At 40.9% G+C, this 24,791-nt stretch overlaps 1 protein-coding gene across 5 annotated transcripts in view; it reads left to right on the forward strand.

Moving 5' to 3' along the window:
• kif13ba (kinesin family member 13Ba) overlaps positions 1-23,096 on the forward strand; it is a 35,267-nt gene extending 12,171 nt beyond the window's left edge. The window contains exons 3-40 of one of the 5 annotated variants that reach the window (XM_046856600.1): positions 1,899-1,914; positions 2,040-2,100; positions 2,798-2,890; positions 3,353-3,533; positions 3,713-3,800; positions 4,228-4,362; positions 5,995-6,107; positions 7,272-7,383; positions 7,790-8,002; positions 8,220-8,330; positions 8,432-8,566; positions 9,562-9,692; positions 9,842-9,928; positions 10,006-10,199; positions 10,476-10,704; positions 10,930-11,092; positions 12,263-12,409; positions 12,488-12,637; positions 12,752-12,877; positions 13,273-13,446; positions 13,932-14,089; positions 14,360-14,492; positions 15,242-15,388; positions 15,516-15,545; positions 15,624-15,723; positions 16,426-16,552; positions 16,781-16,836; positions 16,951-17,075; positions 17,224-17,400; positions 17,681-17,773; positions 17,868-18,020; positions 18,130-18,207; positions 18,380-18,433; positions 18,511-18,643; positions 18,955-19,088; positions 19,233-19,298; positions 19,384-20,047; positions 20,721-23,096. In XM_046856600.1, the coding sequence (XP_046712556.1) occupies positions 1,899-1,914; positions 2,040-2,100; positions 2,798-2,890; positions 3,353-3,533; positions 3,713-3,800; positions 4,228-4,362; positions 5,995-6,107; positions 7,272-7,383; positions 7,790-8,002; positions 8,220-8,330; positions 8,432-8,566; positions 9,562-9,692; positions 9,842-9,928; positions 10,006-10,199; positions 10,476-10,704; positions 10,930-11,092; positions 12,263-12,409; positions 12,488-12,637; positions 12,752-12,877; positions 13,273-13,446; positions 13,932-14,089; positions 14,360-14,492; positions 15,242-15,388; positions 15,516-15,545; positions 15,624-15,723; positions 16,426-16,552; positions 16,781-16,836; positions 16,951-17,075; positions 17,224-17,400; positions 17,681-17,773; positions 17,868-18,020; positions 18,130-18,207; positions 18,380-18,433; positions 18,511-18,643; positions 18,955-19,088; positions 19,233-19,298; positions 19,384-20,047; positions 20,721-20,926 (5,293 nt within the window). In that variant the 3' untranslated portion in view covers positions 20,927-23,096. Of the gene's footprint in view, positions 1-1,898; positions 1,915-2,039; positions 2,101-2,797; positions 2,891-3,352; positions 3,534-3,712; positions 3,801-4,227; positions 4,363-5,994; positions 6,108-7,271; positions 7,384-7,789; positions 8,003-8,219; positions 8,331-8,431; positions 8,567-9,561; positions 9,693-9,841; positions 9,929-10,005; positions 10,200-10,475; positions 10,705-10,929; positions 11,093-12,262; positions 12,410-12,487; positions 12,638-12,751; positions 12,878-13,272; positions 13,447-13,931; positions 14,090-14,359; positions 14,493-15,241; positions 15,389-15,515; positions 15,546-15,623; positions 15,724-16,425; positions 16,553-16,780; positions 16,837-16,950; positions 17,076-17,223; positions 17,401-17,680; positions 17,774-17,867; positions 18,021-18,129; positions 18,212-18,379; positions 18,434-18,510; positions 18,644-18,954; positions 19,089-19,232; positions 19,299-19,383; positions 20,048-20,720 lie in introns of those variants that run through there. The other 4 variants (XM_046856601.1, XM_046856602.1, XR_006926776.1 and 1 more) reach the window with 4 other exon arrangements.
• The last annotated feature ends 1,695 nt before the right edge of the window (positions 23,097-24,791 follow it).

The following is a 24,791-nucleotide window of genomic DNA, read 5'->3' on the forward strand; positions in this document are numbered from 1 at the left end:
AATTTTGAACACAACTGTATATTCATGTAAATAATACAGTTATACCCATAATTGTATGCCAGGGATTTATTTATATGCAATTTCACAGCACTTCATTGCTCATATTTGAGGGCTTTTTTTAACCTGAGAAGGAGGAACCGGATGATCCTTATCACAGAACGCCTGGTCACTGGTTTAGACTCGGCCCTTCATTAGCTGAGAGTTATTCAGCGTCCCGTCGAGCCTTGCTGTAATAAACGAAAGGAATTTAGGAGCATGCTGTGTGCACTGCTGGCCTCATCCTCAGAATTCGAACTGTGCAGCTATGCAGGAGTGGCAACTGTCTCTAGGGTAATGAATGTTCTGCACGGATGTGTGTAAGAGTGTGTGCACTGTGCAGGAGTGCAGCAGCTGCAGATGCAATCCTCACACTGTCAGTGCTCACTCAAACAACCACTCAGAAACAAAAGATGAGTGACGAACTCTGATGAGTGCCAGAAGTTAAAACTCTCCAACAACCTAACTTGTGTGTTTTTTACATTTTCTTAATATCCTGTGCATTATTACTGTCCTCAGTCTCGGAATTTTGAGCTAATAATAGCTTAATGCATTACTACAAGGGTGAACATGCTAACTGTTAGCCTTATATTAGAGACCTATACGAGTTACTTCCTGTTTTTATTCACGTTATAGCAGATGTGTAAACAGTCCATCATCCCTCTTCAGCCTGGTTTTTCTCTTCTTTCTTTGAAACGAATAACCTTCAGCATGTGCCATGTTACTGAGAAACCTCAGAGCAGAAACTCTCCTGAAGATGTCGGAAAATTTACAGATTCTTTTAGGACACCGGAGACTGCGTCCAAAAAGGTTCTTGTTAAGGACGTGGCTATAACAAGTACATTATGGGTTTTGCAACGGAAATTAGGGATGTACCGAATTTTCGGCCGAAAAACGTTTTTGTCAAAAACGTCAGTTTTTGGCTGAAAATACAAATATGCCACCCCACGTTTAGCTGTTTTCTCTTCTCCAACACATCAATCCTGCACATCTCACCCAGCAGACGGCCCCCAACGCCCCAAAAACTGCTCCACAGGGGTCAAATTGCTTCCAGCGCACTCCGCGTCGTGACTGGAGAGACCGCCGTTCCGCTCGTTATCTAGCTGCAGAGCTCTCTGAGACACGGCCTGATTTAAACGCCGAGCCGAGTCGAGCACAAGGTCAATGGAACCGAAACGCCATTTTGTTTTGTGTTTCTGCATCATCGGCTTTTTGGATTTAGATCATCCAAGGCAGATGATAAAGGCAGGAAGGGTTTCTACCGATGGCCATCACAGTATTTAAACATTTTTATTGCAGGATGCAGAAATAAGCAGATTGTGTGAGCGTTGTTGGTCGTAAAGGATAAGTCGAAAACACGGTTTGCAATAAAATGTTTATTTTTTATTTTTTATATAAAATTCAATAATGATGACAATCCTAATGCATAATTTATTCTGTTGTCATACGCATATATATATATATATATATATATATATATATATATATATATATATATATATATATATATGTGTGTGTATATGTGTGGTGTCCTATGAAGTCGTAGAGCAGCTCTGAGTCAGAGCTCACAGTGTGTTTACTCTGGTCTGTCAACCTTCTCTTTCTCGCCAAGGGATCTTGGTTTCAGGTCCACTGAGCAAAGTACAGCTGATGACATGGACTCAGAGTTTAGGTTTCTGGGTCCTAGTGCATGTTAACTTGAATGTTTTGGACTACAGAAATTCTGATACTCTTGTTGATTTAGTTGTCTTGGACACTATTAGACGCTTAATGTTTGCCTTTTAAACAAAAAAAGTGTTAACCCTGATCATTAATGTTTATATTTTTGTTTTTTTCCCCCCATCCCGTTTGTGTACTGGAAGCAGGAGTCAGCCCAAGGTAATATTATCAGAAATCCAAGTGCACACTTCACTGCATCCTATAAAGTATAAATCAGTCAAAAGAGCAAAGCAGTGATGTTGAAATCTTTTTTTCTTCTTCTTTTTTTTTTTTTTTACTTTTAGGTTTTCGCTTACGATTACTGCTTCTGGACCATGGATGAATCCGAAAAGGAAAAATATGCAGGTATTGTTAAGACTCCGGTCAGATTTTCAGTAATACTTTTACACGTATTGCTTCAGAGCTGTGTATCTGAACACCAGATTATGCTTCTGCAAAAAAAAATTTTCATACTTCCTTAATAAAAACGGTCGATGGACGTGCCAATCTGAAAACACTGACAACTACCAGGAAGCCCCACCCTCTTTTGCACATTTCATATTGGTATTGTTTTGTTCAAAGCGTTAACATGTTACAGAGTTTTTATAAAGTTTATAAAGTAAAAAGTTGTGTCTATATCAGTAAGCCTAACACAACAGTGTTCAACATGAAACAACACAATCACTGTACTTGGACTGTAGACTTGACTTTTCCAGGAAGATATTATGTGACCTAGTATAGATTTTATAGGCTCACAATTGATCTGTTCATTCGTGCTAATATGGGCTGTGTGGAAACCTTTCCCCGGGTTGTTTTAGCAACATTAGATGAGCAATTTCTAAAAGAACTACACACATGAGACAAGGATTCTTCTGCTGTGTTGCTGCTTGCTCTCATAAACAGGTCAAAAATAAAAGTTGATTTTTCATCGCCACATTTACAAAATCGGAGCTTTTTAAACAGCGCCACAAAAAACAGCACCCTTGTAAATATGCAGGCAAAGGTGTGTTCGTAGCTGATTCGAAGAAAATCTCTATTTCTTTGACTCTCTTTCTGTTTATAGGACAAGACATCGTGTTTCAGTGCCTCGGGGAGAGTTTGCTTCACAACGCCTTCCAGGGTTACAACGCCTGCATCTTTGCATACGGACAAACCGGTGAGACTTGCTCCGTACTTATCCACGTCGTCCCACGGGCTCAAATTTAACGAAAAATGAAACTGACTTTTTGTTTTAAACTCTGTTACGTGTCCACGTAATAAAAACTTACATTTGCCAATATTGTAATTTTCTCACATTCACAAGCAGCTTTACATTCGTTTTCCTGTTATATTCCGTTGACGGTATCTATGAGTTACTTGAAATAAAATGTAACCACTAGGAGCATGAGAATTCGATGGAACGGGCTGTTTTTCCGTTTTTATATACGGCTTGTGTACGAACCTAAAAATGACCATTCTAGCTAGTTAACTAGTTTAAGTTTTTTTTTTTTATTAAACAGTGTAGGATGTTGGTGTGTGTGATTTAATTCCAAGATGAACATTCCTGGATAGTTTCCTGAAAAGTCTACACATCTTCCTGCGCACTAATTGTAGTGTGTCTGTGTGTCTTGTAACATAGGCTCAGGAAAATCATATACCATGATGGGGTCTGCAGATCAGCCAGGTCTGATCCCACGTCTCTGTAGCTCGCTTTTTGAGCGCACACTGCAGCACCAGCGAGAGGAGGAGAGCTTCACCGTAGAGGTCTCCTTCATGGAGATCTACAACGAGAAAGTTCGGGACCTCCTCGACCCCAAGGGGTGAGGATCATCACATGACTTTGAACAGCACGGATCACATTTGTTATGTGGATCTAGAGCTGCAATACTCATTGTCATTGAAGGAAAGCTAATGCAGAGACTAATTTAGAAAGGATGGGGATAGAGTTTTTCATGAGCGAGGTTCTCTTCTGATGCCGACCCTCACCGTTTGTTCACAGGAGTCGTCAAGCTCTGAAAGTGCGAGAACACAAAGTCCTAGGACCGTACGTGGACGGACTCTCTCGGCTCGCCGTGAGGAGTTACAAGGTAAGTCTAGTATAGACACGACGAGCAATTCTAAAGTCATTACAAAGCGGTTACTATTTTTACCCAGCGTGTTTTTACAGCCGCTTGTGCAATGTATTTAGCAAAATCTGTTCAGTGTTTTGCTCAATGACCAAGAAGCGTACATTCGGAAAAAAGTACACATTATACAGTTTAATCATTATTATTCAAATGTTATGAATGCCATAAAAAACACAGTCTCAACCTGTGATTTGCAGCTGTGACCAATCACAATCCAGATAAAAGATTTAAATAGTTCTCCAGGTTTAAGACTCTTGTTTGGAATCTTTTCGAATGATGTCAAACTGAACTTTTTGAGTGAAAAACACCCGTTTTGTTATTATTATTTTTGGGTTTTTATTAAAATTGAGCGTCAAGGATTTTGAAAAATCTGTTCATTTCCTCTCAGGACATCGAGTCGTTAATGTCCGAGGGGAATAAATCTCGCACCGTGGCCGCCACCAACATGAACGAAGAAAGCAGTCGCTCCCACGCCGTTTTCAACATCATCCTCACACACACACTCCGGGACCTGCAGTCTGGGGTAAGACCTCGCCCCGATGACCTCATTGCTCCATCCGTGTTTGCTTTTCTCTTTATCAGCTGCTGTTCATGCAAATGAGCTTTAACCCTTTCTGTTCTGTCTAGTTTTATATTCGACTTTCCTTTTACAAGATTAGTTTTCCAGTATTTGTATTGAAATGTTTATATTATTTTTTGAACGTTAATATTGAGGTTGAATGTTTTACAGACAATTTGGAGATTTAAATAACAAAATGCTTTTCTTGTAATTACACAATACAAGTCAATAAGTAGTTGGGCTTTTTTTTTTTTTTTTTTCTGGGTTGCTATGGTTACTGAACTCACTAATGCACCACACAAATACAATTAACTATCGTAGACATAAACTCTGTTTGTCTCAGCTGTCCAGACTATTGATTTGCCCACTTTCAAATTGAGATTCGTCTCAAAAAGTTTCCTGTTCTTATTGAACAGCTAATCATCAGGGAATTCAGGTGAAATGGAACAGCCGTTGTACACACACGAAGCTTTAAGAGCTTGCCTCCAGTTGGAAGGGAAAATCAATGAATAAGTCATGCCGTTTCCTGACTCAAGTGTCTGCTGATCTCAGTCCCACGTGCCTGTGTCACCCTGTCCCTCTATGATGCCTCGTTTTATACGCTACCTGGATAAGATCGCTTGACCTCCCGATCAATAATTCAGCAGCGACTGAAGCGTACTGAAGAATCATCTGCAGTGTTTTTTTTCAGTGTGGTCCCCTGGGCGTAGATCTTCTACAAGGACACAGCTTTACATGGTACTTTGCATGCAAAGGCCGTAATTTGAATGTGAGAGCAGGTGTCACTGATTCATCTATACTGCACTGCAATCTTACAACGGGAGAGATAAAGGGAGTGTTTGTGTCTGTAGTACGGACCTTTTTTGTCTGTCCGTCTGTTCGTACTTCATAAGGCAGGGGGGAACAATGGACACTTGTCCTGTTTGGCACGGCCTTGCTCATTTTTGTTCACGCTCAGCTGGAGAATTTGACTCAGTTTGGACAGTTGGATCATTCCAACATAATTGTGCAAACATGAAGAAGGAAATGAAATCTTGTGATTCTCACTGGTGGGGGCTTGAATTACTGTGTGTTACTGATTGGTTGATCGTATCACCAGAGGATATTTTTTAAGTTTGTTAGCGTGATATCTCAGTAATGAGTGATCGAAAGTTTGACTGGGAATTCTCATTATACATTGACTGCTTTTAGAGTATGGAATCAGTCTAAACAGGGTTAAGGTCATGGCAAGGTCAAATTCCCAGAATTATTTTCATTCAATAGTTTCCTTCCTGTTTGGAGAATTGGTTGTCTTTGAGGCAACATGGTCATTTAAACATTCTAACAATTTCCAAATCTGTTCTTTAACTCGATCATTTGTTTAATCTTGAACTTACAAAATGGTGTTCTATGGTGTGTGTGTGTGTGGGTGTGGGTGTGTGTGTGTGTGTGCCATGCACTGGAATAACAAAGTTTGCTTCAGTTGGTGGAAAATATAAAGTGTGGCCCTGGCTATGTTTTTGAATGTGCCATGGAAAAACACCCAAAGTGAAGATTTGGATTTAATTCCTGCCTCTCTCTTTCTTTCTTTCTTTTTCTCTCTCTCTCTGTTTCCAGACCAGTGGGGAGAAAGTGAGTAAGCTGAGTTTGGTGGATTTGGCTGGAAGTGAGAGAGCAGCTAAAACTGGTGCGGCTGGTGAGAGGCTGAAGGAAGGAAGCAACATTAATAAGTACGTGCATTCAACTTTCCAAAACTGTTTTGTTCCTTTTATGGCTAGTTTCTCATTAAAGCATTCAAATGAGTTTCTCATTAAAGCATTCAAATAAAACATCTAAACTCTTTTTGGTGGGTTCAGAAAAAATGGAACGGATTTTGATTAGGTCCAGAGTCAGTTTAACAGTATATTAAGAAATATAGAAAAGTACAAACAAACAGTACTGACTGTGTTTGTAAGATAAACATAGTGTTAATGTCAAAATAAAAAAATTAATTAATATAATATAGTGCTCGCCGTGCAGCACGCAATCTCGTGTGTAAAAACAAACAGCATGCGGTGTCGGTGATCTGCCTCTAGAGGCCGCTCTCATAATGACCACGGACCTTCTCAGCCACTCCGTCAGTATGGATTTTTGCAATTAACTATCGTTGGTTAACTATCGTCGGTTTTGTCGATAACTATCGTAATCTACAAAACCGATGAATCGTTCGACCTATAATAATTACTATTATTAGTTATTACATCACTAATACCCTAGCTTCCTTCTGCCAATCAGAAATGACATCGCAGATCGTCATAAACTCAAATTTTACTAAAATCTGGAAATATTATGATATTGTGTTTTTCAAATATCTGATATGAGACCAGTTTTACTTAGGCTTGTTAAGTTCTTGTCATGTTCTTTCTTGATAAAAGCTGCAGTAGTTCTGCATATGCCTTCATTTTTCGGCTTCTTTTTATTACCCTGATTGTCCAGAGTGGATAAACTTACCATTGCTAGCGCATTAATGAATTCTCTTGCTGAGAGTTGAGGTTTTTTTATTTATTTATTTTTTTCTTTTTTACACGATTTAAGTGAAGGTAGCCAAATACGCTTTCTTTTTAAAGAAACATCTATTTCTGTTCTGTTTTTTTTGTCAAATGATTCATGGTTCTGATTTTTAGTTTCTAAATGTTATTGAGAATTTCCAAGCGGTTGTTTGAGCTGTTTTTTTTTTTTTGATGATGTGGCTGTTGTCTCTGGCTTGCCATACATGAGAAAACTGCAGTCTCATAAGATGTTGATTTTTATTCCACCTTTGCTCTGTGTGCGTCAGGGAATGTGTGTTGGCACAGATGGATAATGTACCCTCTTTCTTTCTCGCTCTCACTCTCTTTTTATGGTGCACTGGGCAGGTCTTTAACCACACTGGGGCTGGTGATCTCAGCGCTGGCTGACCAGGGTGCAGGAAAGAACAAGAGCAAGTTTGTGCCTTACAGAGACTCCGTGCTCACATGGCTGCTTAAGGTAACTGATGCATCAAGAATACTTTCCACCGTATTTCCTAAACACCCCCCCCCCTTTTTTTTTTTTTTTCAGTTCACACTGAAGGGATTCCCTGAATATGTATAAATCATTGGACAAATGAAAGTGTGTACATTTGCAAAACAATATAGTATTTTATTTAAGGGAATCTTTTGTAATTTTTTATCTACTGTTTGGTTTCTTTCAAATGCAATGAATTATTCACAAATTATACTGCAGTTATATTACATGCAGACCCAAAATCATCTATTTAGGGAGCGTTTATTTAATGTTTATTGAATCTCTGTGGACTCGCAAGTAACAATCGACACTTCAACAAGGTTATTTTGTCCTATAAATTTCCTAAAAGGTTTTTTATATTGTTTACTTGACATTCTTCTAACCTCAGGATAGTTTAGGAGGAAACAGCCGGACTGCCATGGTGGCTACGGTGAGTCCGGCAGCCGATAACTATGAAGAGACTCTGTCCACGCTGCGCTACGCCGACCGTGCCAAGAGCATCGTCAACCACGCCGTCGTGAACGAGGATCCCAACGCCAGGATCATCCGACAGCTGAGGGAAGAGGTGGAGAAGCTCCGGGATCAGCTCACGCAAGCAGAGGTGTGCGATAAGCAGACATTTTAAAGGAGCGATATGTAACTTAATTAAAGGAACTGTTTTAGACCGTTAAAAATAAAAGCATTAAAGGGGATGGCAAGGGTTTATAAGGTGCATCGTTTCTGTTTCCAAATTATTCTGGTGTGGTTTTTTTTGGTTCATCTGATGGATCTGATTACTGTGTGTGTGTGTGTGTGTGTGTGTGTGTGTGTGTGTTCAGTCTATGAAAGCTCCGGAGCTGAAGGAGAGGTTGGAGGAGTCTGAGAAGTTGATCCAGGAGATGACTGTTTCCTGGGAGGAGAAACTGAGAAAGACTGAGGAGATTGCACTGGTAAAAATCACAGAACTCATGGGTCTCTCGGGATTCTCAGGTTTTACAGACTCTATCGTGTTGACTTGGGTGAAATGGAGTGACTCTTTTTTTCTGTTCAGGAGAGACAGAAGCAGCTGGAGAGTCTGGGCATCTCTCTGCAGTCGTCAGGAATCCGTGTCGGAGAGGATAAATGCTTCATGGTCAATCTGAATGCTGACCCCGCCCTTAACGAGCTGCTGGTTTATTACCTAAAGGTACACACACGCAAAACGTGTGCAAAATGTTGGCAAACAATCAGCTTTTGCACATCAGACCATCTTTGAACCTGCTTTGACATGTATCATAACACTGACTCTTAATAGCCTTGAGGAAGATGCATTCCAGTGTGTTTACTGTGAAACGGCATGCAGTCTGCTGATTTTTTTTTCCAGTGTTTATTTGTATTTCACCAGAATAAAAATAACACCTCTCAGAAAATTAAACTCGCGATACTCTGATTCAGTCCAGCCAACACTGCTCATGCTTTTATGATTACTTCATACATTTTTAAAACGCCTATGTTACAGCGCATGCCTCATAAAATAATCATGTACAATAATGTTAGTTGAGGCTGAAGAAATAAAGAAGTCACCTGACAACCTACAAATCCTTTTATACACCTGATGTGACCAAGCCTCATATGATTAAACAGCTTTAGCTTTATATCAGGGTTGTCTAATCTTTTCCACAAAGGGCTGGTGTGGGTGCAGGATTTTTCATTCCATCGAAGCCACACCTGATTTAAACAGGAAGAATTTGGAAATCTGCCGCAGCACTTTAGAATGTTTTTGTTCGTTAGTTTCTGTGGTGTTGTAGTTCGTTGGTCCAAATATAATTCGCTGTATTACGACTACAAACGAGAGCAACATGGAACAGCCAATCAGCTTTCTGTTATTGCCGTGAGTCTCTTTCGGAAGTGCAAGTTTAGCTTACTTTCAAATTTAGGGCTCGGATAAAGCCAGTTGCAAACAACGTATTTGTGTGCGTTTTTGATGTTGTGATATATAAATAATAAGACCATAAAATGGTCTTAAAAAGGTCTAAAAAGTCTTACATTTGACCTGACTAGCAGAAACCCTGTTTATATAAAATGTCTCTCTCAGGCCTACTATCTTACATACCACATTCTTTGGAAATGGAAATCCGATTAGTCATTGTGGTGTGATGTGGTGAGGTGAGACAGAAGCTAATATTAGATTGATATTTGCAGGACCACACAATGGTGGGCTCAGCGGACTCGCAGGATATTCAGCTGTGTGGCATGGGCATCCAGGCTGAGCACTGTGTCATCAACATCACCCCCGAGGGAGCGGTTTTCATCAATCCATACAAGAATTCCAGGTATTTCAACATTCAGAAAGAAACATGTTCTTCGGAATCAGAATACTTTATTGATCCCATGGAGAAATAGTTGAAATATATTGTTCTTTTGTCTTCAAGTGGACTGGGAAAATGATCTTTACCTGCTGTGTTTTGTGTTTTTTCTCGAGGACGTGTGTAAACGGCTCTCCAGTCACCAGCCAGCAGCAGCTTCACCATGGCGACCGCATCCTGTGGGGCAACAATCACTTTTTCAGGTGGGCCATCACAAGTACGAAGAACCTAACTGTGTGGTTCGCTGTGGAATATTGCATAACATTCTTATACCCCGCAGAATAAACCTTCCGAAGCGACGCCCTCGTCCTGTGGCTGAGGAGGAGGAAGGAGAGGGGGGTAACATGAAGAACAGCTATAGCAGTGAACAGCTGGACGCGGAAGGAGATACAGCCAGCGAAGTTTCCAGCGAAGTCAGCTTCAGCTACGAGTTCGCACAGACGGAGGTCATGATGAAGGCCCTGGGGAGCAACGGTGAGTCCAAAACACACAATCATAAAACCTGAATTCCTGTTTTTTCGGCTGACAGGAGTGAAACTAGACGTGGTCTTCTGCTGCCCATTCTGATCCATATCTCATGCATTCTGAAATGATTTTCTACTCAGAACAGGTGTAAAGTGAGGATGTTTGCACTACTTGTCAGAATTCGTCTACAGTTTTGCCAAAGCAAATAAATATCTATTGGAAATAAGTTTGGTAATCAGTCATAATAACGAGCTCGTTCCTGCTCTTGCTCTCTGTTTGTCTCAGACCCCATGCAGGCCGTCCTGCAGAGTCTGGAGCGACAGCACGAGGAGGAGAAGCGCACCGCCCTGGAGCGTCAGCGGCTGATGTACGAGCAGGAGCTGCAGCAGCTGCGCAGACGCCTCACCCCCGAACGCCAGAGCATGCAGAACCAGCAGCAATACCGCAGCATGGAGAGACTCAGCCTGGGCGGGTCGGCGTCGTCTTCCCGTCTGCGCCAATGGAGCGAGGAGCGGTAACGTGTACTAATTATTCAGTAATAAAGTTTGGCCAAGCGATAAACTATGCCTCCAGAATAATAATTAGAACTAAAGTAGTACAGTCTACCCTGGGCTTTGGGGATGTTCTAGTTGTGTAAATTAAACTGATTTGACATCCCAGTCCCTGTTTAGACCTGAGTGGCCGTGGAGAAGAAGGAATCACGCTCACATATTTGTCAATTCTGTGAATGCACCTGCAGGGAGGCGATGCTGACGCGGAGCTTACGGAAACTTCGGGAACAGATCGTCAAAGCCAACCTGCTGGTTCAAGAGGCGAGTTTCATCTCAGAGGAACTGGACAAGAAAACCGAGTACAGAGTCACACTGCAGATTCCTGCTGCAAACCTCAACGCCAACAGGAAGGTAACCATGCTGAGTGTGCAGTAATTATACCTTCATTTACAATAGCATGCATTTTTTTACACTTTTAGTTCACTGACTGACATAGAAAGATGTCTCTGTCGTTCTCTCTTTCTCTCAAACCCTGGCACAATTGGAGCCTGCTTTTTTATTAACAGGTGTGTCATCAGCGGTAGAGGTGGAGACTGTTTGGAAAAAGTCCAGTTTATGACCTCAGCAAATTATGTGATGGGCCATTCATTACAGAACACACACATAAAATGTCATAACATGCAGATTTTACGGTCATAATGTGTACATTTATATGGTCGCAGGTGCCGAGCTCGGCAAAATTACTCGCAAATTAATAACAGTCTGGAGCCAAAAATGTTTTACTTATTATGTCTGCCCTGTAATATTAATCAAATCATATTTTTTTCTTTTTTTTTATTAAATTGTTTATCTTTACAAAACCATGTAGCTCAATGTTTTTGAAGAGGTCAGAAATATCTTCCTCCAGGAAGGGGCAAAAGAAACTCCTCAGCTGTTTTGTTGAGAGCAGCCAGACATGCCACACCAGTTGTTTGGATGATGGAGCTGAATTATCTGCTGATCCCTGGCATGTGTGAAAGCTTGGTTACACTCTCAGACATTCATAGAATAACATTATACATGTTGGGGGAAAATGAAAAGTCAAAATAAGCTATTTAAAAAAATAAATAAAAAAAATGTGTATATATATATAAATAAAAACATTCATGCCGGTACCACGCAGCCTGGGAAAAGGTTTAACATTGGTAAAGGGTTCTTATTCTAGCATTTAAAAAAAAAAAATTTAAAAGACAGAAGTGATAATGGAAAAGCAATCACTTTTAAAGATTGTAGATTAATGCATTTGAAAATAAATGGAATGAAATAGAATTATGTCAATGCTGTGGCATTCAACAACTTAATCAAAAATGACACTGAAAGTGAGATAAAATTATGACTGACTTAATTATGTGATTTTTCTGTCAGCTATATTTCATATTTCTCCAGAAAAGAGTATTGGTGGTTAATCTGAAAGAGGCGGATGTAGAGGTAGGGTGGTATGGTGACTGATGATCCACTGTGGTGACCCCTAACAGGAGCAGGTGAAAGGAAAACAAATATTTCCTCTCATTAAATACACTGCACCATCTTTCTGTGTCCTAGCGTGACGCTGTGCTGAGTGAACCTGCCATCCAGGTGAGGCGGAAAGGCAAAGGTAAGCAGATCTGGGCTCTGGAAAAGATGGAGAACAGATTGGTGGACATGAGGGAGCTCTATCAGGAGTGGAAGGACTACGATGAGGACGATCATGTAGGTCTTTTACAATAGAAATATCGCTGCTATCTCAGTGATGTCATTTTAATCACCGTTATCTGGTTTACCTCGCAGCTGATGCGTTCATACTTTAAAAGAGCAGACCCTTTCTTTGACGAGCAAGTCAATCACAGTCTGATTGGAGTGGCCAATGTCTTCCTGTCCTGCCTGTTTTATGACGTGAAGCTGCAGTACGCCGTGCCCATCATTAACCAGAAAGGAGAGGTGTGATTCCCCAGAGTGCAGATGTTCAACACAATTATTATTATTATTATTACTACTATTTATTATTATTTTTTATTATTGATAAGTCCATAAGCTGTGCTCTTCATGTTTTAGGTGGCAGGACGGCTGCACGTGGAGCTTGTGCGTGTTGCTGGAGGTGTCGAAGATTGCATGGGTGAAGGTGAAGATGGAGACAGCAGCCCTGAAGGAGATCAGCTTGAACGCAAGCTTGTTTGTATGGTAGGCATTAAAGGAACATTGTGATGTGGGAATCATTATCATCATTGATTCTGTACAAAACTGGTGTAGCAAACATCTGGCTAGAAGTGTTCCTGGTGATTAGGGGACATTTAGTAGGCAGGATACAGAAACTGATTACAGGAACAGATTAATTTATAAACTTCACATAAATACGTTCACACAACTGATGGGGTATTAATGAAAAGCCAATTATTTTGTGATAATGTGCATGGTTTGTTTTTGGTCAGACTGCTCTTTTAATGTCTAATTAGTCAATAACACATGCTGGAACTACGTGAGAATGTTATGCTGCTGCTTGCCTGAGTTGCTTTATATAATCGCATGTACTCAAAATTATTATTTTTTTTAAACCTCCCTTCTTTTTTCTATAACAGATTAAGATCCTGCAGGCTACAGGCCTCCCCCAGTACCTGTCCAACTTTGTTTTCTGTCAGTACTCTTTCTGGGACCAGGCTGAGCCCATCATCGTGGCTCCCGAGGTGGACCCATCTGCCACGTCTCCCACCAGCAAAGACCCTCACTGCATGGTGGTGTTCGACAGCTGTAAGGTGAGAATCGGTCTGCACGAACGAGCGGATCAGTTAGCACAATGTTCCTCATTGAAAACATCACCAACAGGTCTGGCTTGAAAAAGGAGGTCCCTCATGAGAAGATGTTAATTAGAATCGTGTTGAAACTCGATACTTGATTTCTGATGCAGCGTGAAGGAAAAACTGCTACGTCAGTTTCAAAAACAGAATATAGATGCAGAAGTAGGGTTTTTTTTTTTTTTTATGATTTTTATTTATCCTGATTACACGCTAATACAAAGAGACAAAATAACATCAGAATTTGAACATTTGCAGTGTCACAGGCTGCAATCCACAGAGGAATATTTTCTGAATATTTCTCTGAATAAACACACCAGGCTCAGGTTTTATGTTCCTAGATCCTTAGATGTTTGGGTTAACGCTGTGTTCCTGTTATACCACTTTTTTTTATATAGGAGTTAAATGGACATGCTTCTTATTGTGTTTGTGTGTATGTGTGTTAGGAGCTGGCTGTGGCAGTAACAGAAGATTTCATCGAGTATCTAACCGAGGGAGCGCTTGCTATTGAAGTATTTGGCCACAGGCAAGCTGATCCAGGCAGGAACCTTGCCCTGTGGGATCTCAGCATTATTCAGGCCAAAACTCGCACACTGCGTGACAGGTGAGCCACAAAGAAAACCACTTCCTCTGCTATCAGAGGAACATGGTACACAAACCGCCTACAGAGAACAGAGGAACAGCCACTGGAGCAAGTTTACACCAGTGGTTCATATTTTGTGGTGTTCTATAGCTTGGTGTCATTGTGCTTACCAACAATACAGACTAGTACACTAACACTAGCAACACAATGCATCTGCATAAATCCACTCGAGTGCATCAGAAAGCACACGTGTGTTAAGTACGCTCTGCTACGCTTTAACCCTCTGCCCAGATGGAGCGAAGTTACACGAAAGCTGGAAATGTGGGTACAGATCCTGGAGCTGAATGAGAATGGAGAGTACATACCTGTGGAGGTGTTATCAGCTGGAGATGTTCGGACAGGGGGCATCTTTCAGCTGCGACAGGTAACGTTACCTTCATGACCATGTCATTATAAACTTTTTAAACAGATCTTCATCCTTTAAAGTGCCAGATTAATAATTGTACAAAATTCTGCCTACAAAATATTTATTAATATATACAGTACTTTTATTAATATATACAAAATACTATTTCCAATATTTAAATGTTAGTAAACCAGTGAGACTTTTTTTTTTTTTTTTTTTTTGGGAACATGAAACCTTTAGAAGTGTTTTATTAATATTTCTGTACCCAGCCATCTTTTCATATATATTATTTTCAGCAAGTAAACATTTTGTCCTCAAAGTTAGTTTTAGAAGCCGCAAAAATGGGCGAGTTCAAGGATTTGAGCGAATTTGACAAATTGTGACGTCTAGACGACTGGGTCTGAGCATCTCCAACTTTTGGAGATGCATCTGCAGCTTTTGTGGGATGGTTCTGGTCTGCGGTAGTCAGTGTCTATCAAAAGTGCTCCAAGGACAGAACAGTGGTGAACTGGCAACAGGGTCGTGGGCGGCCGAGGCTCATTTGATGCACGTCGGGAGTGAAGGCTGGTTCGTGTGGTCCGATCCAACAGACGAACTCCTGTAGCTCAAACTTCTGAAGTTAATTCTGTTTATGCTCGACGGGTCTCGACTGTTTTAGCAACAAAAGGGAGATCAACACAATATTAGGCTGGTGGTCATAATGTTATGCCTTATATATGGTGTATATATGGTATCGTACAGTAAATAGATTTATACGTGTGTTGCAGGGTCAGTCTCGGCGGGTGCAGGTGGAGGTGCGTTCGGTTCAGGATTCTGGGACTATGCCACTGATATCCGAGATCATTCTGGGCGTGTCTGCCGGGTGCGTGGAGATCAGACAGGCTCGTCCTGTTAAAGGCAACGACTCGCAACAGGTGCAGCTTAAAACCTAATTTACCTCCAAGAAAAATTCCATGTATTTACTTAGTGGAGATTTTCATCCTAAATAGCTCCAAGTCTTTTATGATGGTTTAACAGGTTTGTTTTTTTCCCATTTTGTAGCCGGAAGGCGATGAAATGGACAGCTATCAGGTAGGGTGGTTCACAGTTTTAATATTTGATTAGGTCTGCTTTCTCTGGGGAAGTTAAAAGTTCACTGTTTGATTGCAGGAGCGAGACCTGAATCGGCTGAGAGACCAGTGGCTGGACGCTCTCACTAAGAGACAGCAGTACTTGGACGAGCATCTCCAGAGTCTTGTCATCAAAACAGGTAGAGTTATCCCTGCTGCTGCACTCTCCGGCTCGTCTTCAGTGTGGAGTCGACCTGTTTTTTTTTTATTATTTTTTTTTTTTTTTTTTGGTTGTTTTTTTTTTTTCCCTACAATTTTCAAGTTGGAAATCCGAGTACATTCTGACCAGTTGGATATTGTGAAAATATGTGTAGTTTGTTTGCTGACAAAAAATAAATAAATATGAGAGAAAAATTAGAAGAGAGTCAGATTTGACATTTAGTAATAAAAAATAAATAAATAAATAAAACAGATGCTACAGTTTTAATGATTTAGATAATGACTAAATAATGAACAATTATTAAAAATAATTTCTGAAATCAATTTATGTATATTTTCATAACTTTTTCTTTATCTTCCTTTTTTTTTTTTCTCTACTTCAAAGTTTATATTATTAACAATGGGGGGAGGTGGTAGATTGGTAGTTATGACATTGGACTTTGGATCTGAAGGTTGTGAGTTCACATCCCAGCCACACCAAGATGCCACTTCAGGGCCTCTGTGTGAGGCCCTTAACCCCATAGCAGCTCAGTTGTATGAATTAAATAAATGTAAGTTGCTCTGAACGAAAGGCGCTGAACAAATGCCATAAATGTAAATGCTGAACGTAAAAAAAAAAAGCTATTATTTTAGACAAGAGTCAGACATTAATCTGGTAATACGTGATTGCTGCATGTGATCAGATAAGTCTGAAGATGATATGGAGCGTGAGGCTCAGCTGCTCGAGTGCCGTCTGACTCTCACTGAGGAAAGGAATGCGGTGATGGTGCCCTCTGCTGGCAGCGGCATCCCGGGAGCTCCTGCGGAGTGGTGAGGCTTCAGTTTTTAATAATTAATATCATGTTACTCATCATTTCTGTCTTTTTCGCTGATAATGTAGTACAAATAATAAGTAAATTCTCAGACATTTTATCCAGTGTCAACAAGTAAATGAGTTTTCGACACCACTAATACGTTTTTGGTGGTTCAAAAGGTCATTTTATTGCGGTTTTAAAAATGTTTTTGGACACTTCAATGTTAATATTTCTGTCTTGGCAGGGTACCGGTGCCTGGGATGGAAACTCACATTCCAGTCCTCTTTCTTGACCTGAGTGGTATGTTAACTTGAAAGTATTAGAACATTTCCAGTTTTGGTTGCTGTTTGAAAACGTCCTACCCACATTTTTTTCTTTCGTTGTTTTCCTTTTTTTCCTTCTTGCCCAATTTAGCTGATGATTTTAACTCCCAAGACAATCTGGAGGGTCCGGAAGCCGGAGGCTGGGATGCTATTCTGAGTGGAGAGGACGAGGATGACTTCTTTGATCTACAGATCGTCAAGCACTACGATGGAGAGGTGAGGGATCTGGAGATGGATTTTTTTTGATCCCAGACTATTTGGCTTTAGGGCTCTGACACTAAAATATCCCGTCTGGATTGTCCCAGTAACCTGCTTAACTTGATGTCACCAGACTCTTACCAGATTGGGTTCTGTTTTGCTGCAGGTGAAAGCTGAGGCTTCCTGGGACTCGACGGTCCACGAATGTCCTCAGCTGAGTCGAGGTGGAGCTTCTGATCAGAGGGTCTACCTGATTGTGCGCGCCGTGGTGCAGCTAAGCCACCCGGCAGAAATGCAGCTCGTCCTGCGCAAACGAATTTGCGTGAATCTTACCGGACGACAGGTTCAAGCTCTCTTTTGATTCTCTTCATTCTTTTAAATCATTTTAATTAAGGACTCTTCATGATGGTGTTTTTTTTTTAGTCGTTGTTCAAATGTTAAATATTACTGTGTGCTTTCTTTATACACTTCTATGACGTGTTAAATGATGCAAAGACCATTTTACAATTCAGAAGTTCATGTTGGAAACCAGTGTATGGAAACCGACCCGATGATGAAGCTCGTTCACAGAAACGAAAGTGTGCTAAACGAATGTTCCTATTGCTGTACATGTTTGTCTTCAGGGTTTTGCCCAGAACCTCCTAAAGAGAATGTCCACACGGAGCACTGTACCTGGCTGTGGGGTGACCTTTGAAGTTGTGTCCAATATCCCAGGGGTAAGCAAGTGCTCTATAATGCTACTTATACGTAAAAACCAAACTATAACTCGTAGGTTATTCGCCGTTAACTTATAACTGCATTCATAATCAGGATGCTCAAAGCTCCGAGGACCGTGAGATGCTCGCCAGAATGGCCGCCAACGCCGAGAACCCTAAATCATCTGACAACGAGGCGGCCATAGAGAAATACCTGCGCAGTGTCCTGGCCGTGGAAAACATCCTCACACTGGATCGTCTAAGACAGGTGAGGTTTAACTGTCATTTAAGATTTATCATAATGCAGATGTTAGCACAGATATGTGACTATGATTTTCAGTGCTTTGTGAAGTGTGAAGATTGTTTTGTGTTTTCAGGAGGTGGCTGTAAAGGAGCATTTGGCCGGTAAAGGAAAGGGAAGCAGACGGAGCCTGAGCTCTCCAAGTGTGCACAGGGCAAGTACGCTAGTGCTCATAGCAAGAACAAAATAAATTCATTATTCCTGCATGAGTGTGTGCGGCTCAGAGTTTGGGTAGGAGATACAGAATAATGTTTGGTTGTTAACGTTGCACATTATACGCATGTTTATAGTGATGTTACTTTTTTTTTTTTTTTTTTGTTATATAGTTATCTGGGAGCAGACAGGATCTGTCTCTAAACTCCAGCCTGGAGGACAACAAGGTGAGGAAACTCTGCTTTTCCTTCATACTGTGTGAAATTCTGAAAGTCTAATCTAAATCTTTTTTTTTTGGGTTAAGAATCGATGGGAAAGTCAGCAGGACATCTTTTTGTCGGCTCCTCAGTATAACCGCACGCTGCCTCGGCCCAGCAGAGAATCCACGCCACCTCCACAAAGCCAGAGCCCACCACAAACCCATGATCAAGAACAAGGTAAAACCGGCTGTGCTTTTCCTCAAGAATGAAACCTCAGCTCAATCATTTCTACTCTACATTTCTACTTTCTCTTTGTCTGGTATACAGTGCTGTATTAGATTATCTCTACACTGTACCATGTGTTTCTGGTGCATAGATAATATTTAAGTGAAACGTTTCAACGTGGCCTTCAAATTCACGCACTCTTCCTTTTCTGCCTCAATCACGGCCCGTCCTTGTTTTCCCGTCACCGCCACCGTTTCTTTCTTTCTATGTTCCTCTCGTTCTTGTCCTTCTACTTTTCTGTCTCTTCCCCGACCTCCCCTCAGGCCTTTCAGGGCTTGCCGCTTCTTATCTTTCCCCAGTCAAGGCCCTCGTCCCTCAGATGCCCAAGCTGCTGAAATCTCTTTTCCCTGCTCGCGAAGACAAGAAGGACCTGCGTCCATCCCCACAATTACAACAGGTACTCAATTAAATATACACCTCTCCACATACAGTGAGATAATTGGATTATGGAGTTTCTGGTAGTGAAGTAGTAGTAGCAAAATCTTTTATTCCATGACGACGAAAAAAGTTTTAAAGAAAGTACATTTTCTCTCCATCTCAGCATGTGCCTCGTATCATGATGCAAACTAGCAGCAGCCCGGAAGAAAACAGAGTTCGAGCAGAACCGGTAAGTTCCTCGATCCTACATGAGAATACGATATGTGATAAGCAGTGTTCATTTATTTTGTGGTGTTATTTGTTTTTTTTCTCAGGTGCCAGTCATCGGGAGGAGTCCCGGCTCAGAGAAGCTCTCAGACAACCCTCATGTATCCAGCTCCTCTGTGCAGGACTCCCATGATCTGCCCCTCAGCCCCATCAGTGAAGCTTCCAGTGGTTATTTTTCCACCAGCGTCTCCACCGCAACCCTCTCTGATGTCTCTGCCGCGTGCGGGGACCTTTTCTCGAGCCCAAACACCAACGATGCGTCTAGACGGAGTGCAGACGAGAGTGTGGATGCCTCTGTTCCTCTCATAGAAACTGGGAACGAGGAACCGCAGCAGAATATGAAATCCAAAGACCTTCAGCCAGCGCCTCGGAATGGCGTTGCATGTTCTCACTCCGAAGCAAAACTTATAACCGTCCCTCCTTTAGTACCTAAAGCTGCTACAGATTACACGTTCTCTCTCCAGAGGGTCAAAGCCTCCAACCTCAAGTCCTTCAGCCCCATCATGCCTGAGGATGAGAAGGAGAAAAGAGAAAGAGGCAGGACAGAAGGCAGCTATGATGAAATAAGCAGAGATGCTGAAGTCCCTCACTGGCTCAGAGTCGGAGAAAGCGTCATGGTGGCCAACAGTAAGTGTGGCACAGTGCGTTACGTCGGAGAAACGGATTTCTCAGAGGGCATCTGGGTCGGAGTCGAGCTCGACATTCCTGCAGGTGTGTAATATTTACTTACAGGCTAAAAACCTGGTCCTCTGAACTGCTTGCTTAAAAAAAATGCTACGGTATTATCATATTTTCCCTGCAGTTTTTCACTGGTGGGCAGAGGAGTGTTGAGGTACAGACACAAATGTATCACATCATAATTCTCAAAGGCTCAAAGAATCTGTTGGGTTTTTTTTAACCTTATGAGCTGCTTCGGCTAGTTAATAACAAATATAATAATAATCATAAAGATATCTCTGATATGCAGACACAATTTATACCTCTATAATGCACTATATAGACAAAAGTAAAGAGCCGGAGAGTAAATAACCACCAGGCGGGAATGACTCTGATCTCGCACGGTACAGGGACAGGAACGTTTTCAGACGTTTTACTGTGGATGAGCAACTTTTGAAAGTTTTGTTTGTTTGTTTGTTTGTTTTTTTTTAAAACAAAAACACTGTTTTCTAATTTATCCAGATTAGTGTAGATGTAGCTTTAGTTTTTATTTTTTTAATCTGTTTGACTATTTATTTAGGCAAAATTGTGACTTTTTTTTTTTATTTAAAAATGAACAAAATCCTCATAATTGTGGTATATTTAATTAGGTTAAATTCTGCTCCCTGATCTCGGTTCTTGTAGGAGTCCTCGTTGACGGTTTTTGATTTGTTTTTCCTCCTGCCAGGTAAAAACGATGGCTCTGTAGGGGGCCGTGAATATTTTCGCTGTAACCCCGGTTACGGAGTCCTCGTGCGGCCGGACCGAGTGAGTCGGCGCGATGCGTCCAGAAAGCACGTGGAAAACCGGCATAGCGGCGAATTCCTCCAGGTGAAACCGGATTCAGGCCTGACCAATCAGAAGGCAGAGAACCGGAAATCCTGGAGCAATTAAACGTTCAATGTTCCTTCTTGTACGAAGACAAAAACTAATTCATGCACTTGTGCTATATGACTCTGATGCTTGGTTCCACACGGAGAAGCTACAGCATTCCTTGGTTCTCACCTCTACACCAGCTTACCTGCTCACGTCCTGAGTTGCATCTCAACACTGAATAAACTTCGATAGCAAAGAACCCTGTTCTCCGGGGTCAACCGCTCGGTTTTATCCTGCCCTAAATCAAGTCTTTTTGTAGGCTTGTGTTTTACGTGATTATGCATGATTAATCCTTCTCTCCTTTAGTCAATAATCTGTGCTGAGAATCCCGAATGTGCCTTGTGATTCTTTCTTTTTTTTTTTTTCTCTCCGTCCCTCTTTAACACTAGCGAGAAAGCCTTTTGTCAGCACGTGGTCTGATCTCAGGGATTGGACAGAGATAACAGTTGGGTTTGAAAAGCAGGTTCTGCATCAGAAGATGCCAAACTTATGGTTTATGCATATATAAATAAAATACTAGGTATGTTGTTTTGAAGGCCTGTTCACACCAAACTTTTTTACAATCTATTGTGGTTTTTAACGCATAATTCCAAGTCCTTTAATTAATGTCATACTGAAAGGTTGATTGCTTATGTTTGGAGCAGTATGACGCATATTAAAAAAAAAATTAAATGGTGCTTTTAGCAGAGGCAAGAAGTGTACGGTTATGGTTACGGCATTATTTTAGCTTTAAATAAAAAAATTGGATCAATTTAATTTATTAAAACTAGATGTACAGGTAAACACTTTTAAGGATCAGATCCCTGAAGGTTGTTTAAGCTTTTTTTCTTTTTTCCCTCTCATGTGGAAAAAATGCATACCAAGTATGTGTAGGGGGGAAAAAATGTTGCGTTTCATGATGTTTGGTATGAACAGGCCTAAAGACAGGGAGTTGCATGTTCAGTGCTATATTTATTGCATGTGGGAGAGTAAGAAAAAAAGATTGTGTTGGGAGAAAGTTCTGTAGCTCCTATGTTGGGAGAGGCCACTACATACCTCAGAGCATGTAGCATGTAGACCCGAGTGATTTCACAGTTCAGTTTAACTGGGCAAAGAGGTTTTAACGTTGCACTGGAATTCACGAGACACCAGTGTGATCATTTCAACGACATGAAGTCCAGTCTTCCACAAAGAGCTTTGAAACTAGTGAAGGCTCCAACGTTAGAAATAATGTAAGAGGACCAATCCCTGGCGTTATCCAAGGCTACACTGTAATACGTTTGCGTAAAGCGAATAAACGGAACGAAAGTCATTCCAAGAGAAAGTATTAAATGTTTTGCATCATCGCGCAGTCGGAGATGCGCATACTTCGATATGAAGGATCCCGAATGAACGTTCTTGCACATGGGAGCAGACCAGAACGATGGGTTATACCATTTCATTGTAATCCTTACCCTGTGTTCACGCCAGCACACGACAAGCCGATCATGACACGCGTCTGATGTTGCACGCTCCAGTTTCGAGAAGTTCTGTAGATCTACACACCTTCTAATGCTAACTAGTTCACCTCGGATAATTCGAGTTTATCTTCCGTTTTTTTTGGACATCAGTTATTTTCATCAAATACGGTTCAGATTTGTCGCTCGTTAGTGTGAACACAGGGTCATTAATGTGATTTTCTTAAATCTAATGCAATATTGATTTGATTAAAGTATATTTTAATGATTATAGATACCTATGTGGAATTTTTATAAACGTTTTTTCAATTTAGGATTCCCTCTTTGAATTAAAACATTGCACATTTGATTTAGATTAGACATGACCCCACCCAGTGGGTGTTGTTTTTTTTGTTTGTTTGTTTTTCCCCCCTTTGTTTTATAGAGGGTTCAATTCTAACCTAGAACCCGGTGCTGAAATAAAAAGCCATCATCTGTTTAGCTCAGAGAAAGAAAATTGGTATTTATTTTTCTTTTCAGTAACTACAGTCTTCTAACTGACAGAGCTTTTTATTAAAAGTGTGTGTGTGTGTGTGTGTGTGTGTGTGTGTGTGTGTGTGTGTTTGTGCTCTCATTAGACAGAGCTTCTTCATCTTGTCATTGCACAAGTCTTCAAAACTTTGTCTTGAAAATATATCTTGTATTTGGTAAAAGTCATATCTGTGCCTTGTGCAGTGAGATATATAATAAACTTACGCACATGTTGGTCAGAATCGTGCGACTTTGATTGAGTTGGCAGACGCGGGTCAGCGAGATGCGTACGGAGGATACCTGATAAACTAATAATAATAATAAAATAATAAAAAAACAATTATTTTAGTTGATTGATTTACAAAAAAACTTTGTACTTGACTCACTGAGTGTGAACTCAACCATTTGAACTATTTGTGGCTGCAACTTTTTATTTCAAAGCTCCACCCCTTTTTCCATCAGTAACCGAATGCTTGGCTCCACCCCCTCAATGTTACATTAGAGTCTAACCGTGTCTTGCGTGTCGTGTAGCATGAACGTTGTAAGCATGTCTGTTATGATTTGACCTGCTTAATCCTCTACATTTGATCGTGTCCATTTCTGTCTGTCTCTCTTTTTATTAAGTATCACGCATTTTTCAGAATTCAGATTAATGTCCTGCACTATGTCAGTGAAGTTTTTATTGCATCTAGTGTCGAGTGTACTGTTGATGAGTTGTTTGCCGAGATTTGATTTTTTGTTTTTATCCCGCCAGTGCAGACGATACACAGTTCCCGGTTTAAACTGTACAATTTTAAATTAGGCAGAAATAGTTGAAAGAAAAGAAAAACATTTGGAGGTTTTATATGGTGTAATTCAATGTTTACAGTCTATAACGGTTTTACTTTCACTGTGACCAAAAATGATTGACGAAAAGTCACAATTTGTAATCCCCAAAATCTAAAATCCCACCAAACTCACACATCAGCTACAAATGCTGTAGTAGCGATATCAAAAAACATCATTACCACCAGCCTCTGTTCTCGCAGCCAATTTTCTTTAATCGCAGCTTCATCGGCAGAGGATCTTCACTGACCAATCGCATCGATTTCTTTTAAATTATTATTCGTCTCCTACAGTGTGCTTGTTGAAATCGTACAGTGTAAATCCGGCCAGAATTTCAGCTACTGACGTCTGTCTTACTGACGCAAAATATTTGCCAGGATTTAACGCTAAAGTGCAATTTCACACTTTATCACCGATTTATTGTTGATTTTCTGCCTTTTTGTAACCTGTTCCTGATGACGGAGTGCTGATCTTTCGTATGTTTTCATATCTGGCGTATCGTTCCCCCAACCTGACGCTGATCCTCGCCAATAGTAACGCGTCCACAAAGTGTCCTTTCGGCTGCGTTTCAGCTGGACTCGGGGACTCGGCCGACACGACCCTTTAAACCTCTGGAGTGAAGTGCAGCTTCCCTGTGGAGCTTTCATCTTCATCTATGAACCGCTTCCTCTCGTGTGTGTGTGTGTGTGTGTGTGTGTGTGTGTGTGTGTGTTGAGACTCTAATCTGAGCACAAGTTTGGGATTTAATTTAATGACTTGTAATTTGATGCTGATATCCAAAGAGTAATCATGTATAATAATTCATTTATAATTTCTTTTATATCGACTGTACAGTAATCTCTCTGAAAAGGAACAATAAAAAAACGACTGATTTATCAAACCCACTGCGGCTCGCCGACTTCATTAATCACTTTATCACCAGCAACCATAGCACTTATTTTTACATTTTTATTACCTTACTACTCAACCCCCCATCTCACAGCCTCCTACCTACCAACCTAACCAACTAACTTACCCACACAAGCACCCAGCTACCAGCCTACCCACCTAGAGAAACTCAAATACTGAACCTACTTACCAACCCACCTACATGCCTACCTGCCCACACCTGC

Source organism: Silurus meridionalis, chromosome 8 (assembly GCF_014805685.1).
Source record: "Silurus meridionalis isolate SWU-2019-XX chromosome 8, ASM1480568v1, whole genome shotgun sequence".
NCBI classification, from domain to species: Eukaryota; Metazoa; Chordata; class Actinopteri; order Siluriformes; family Siluridae; genus Silurus; species Silurus meridionalis.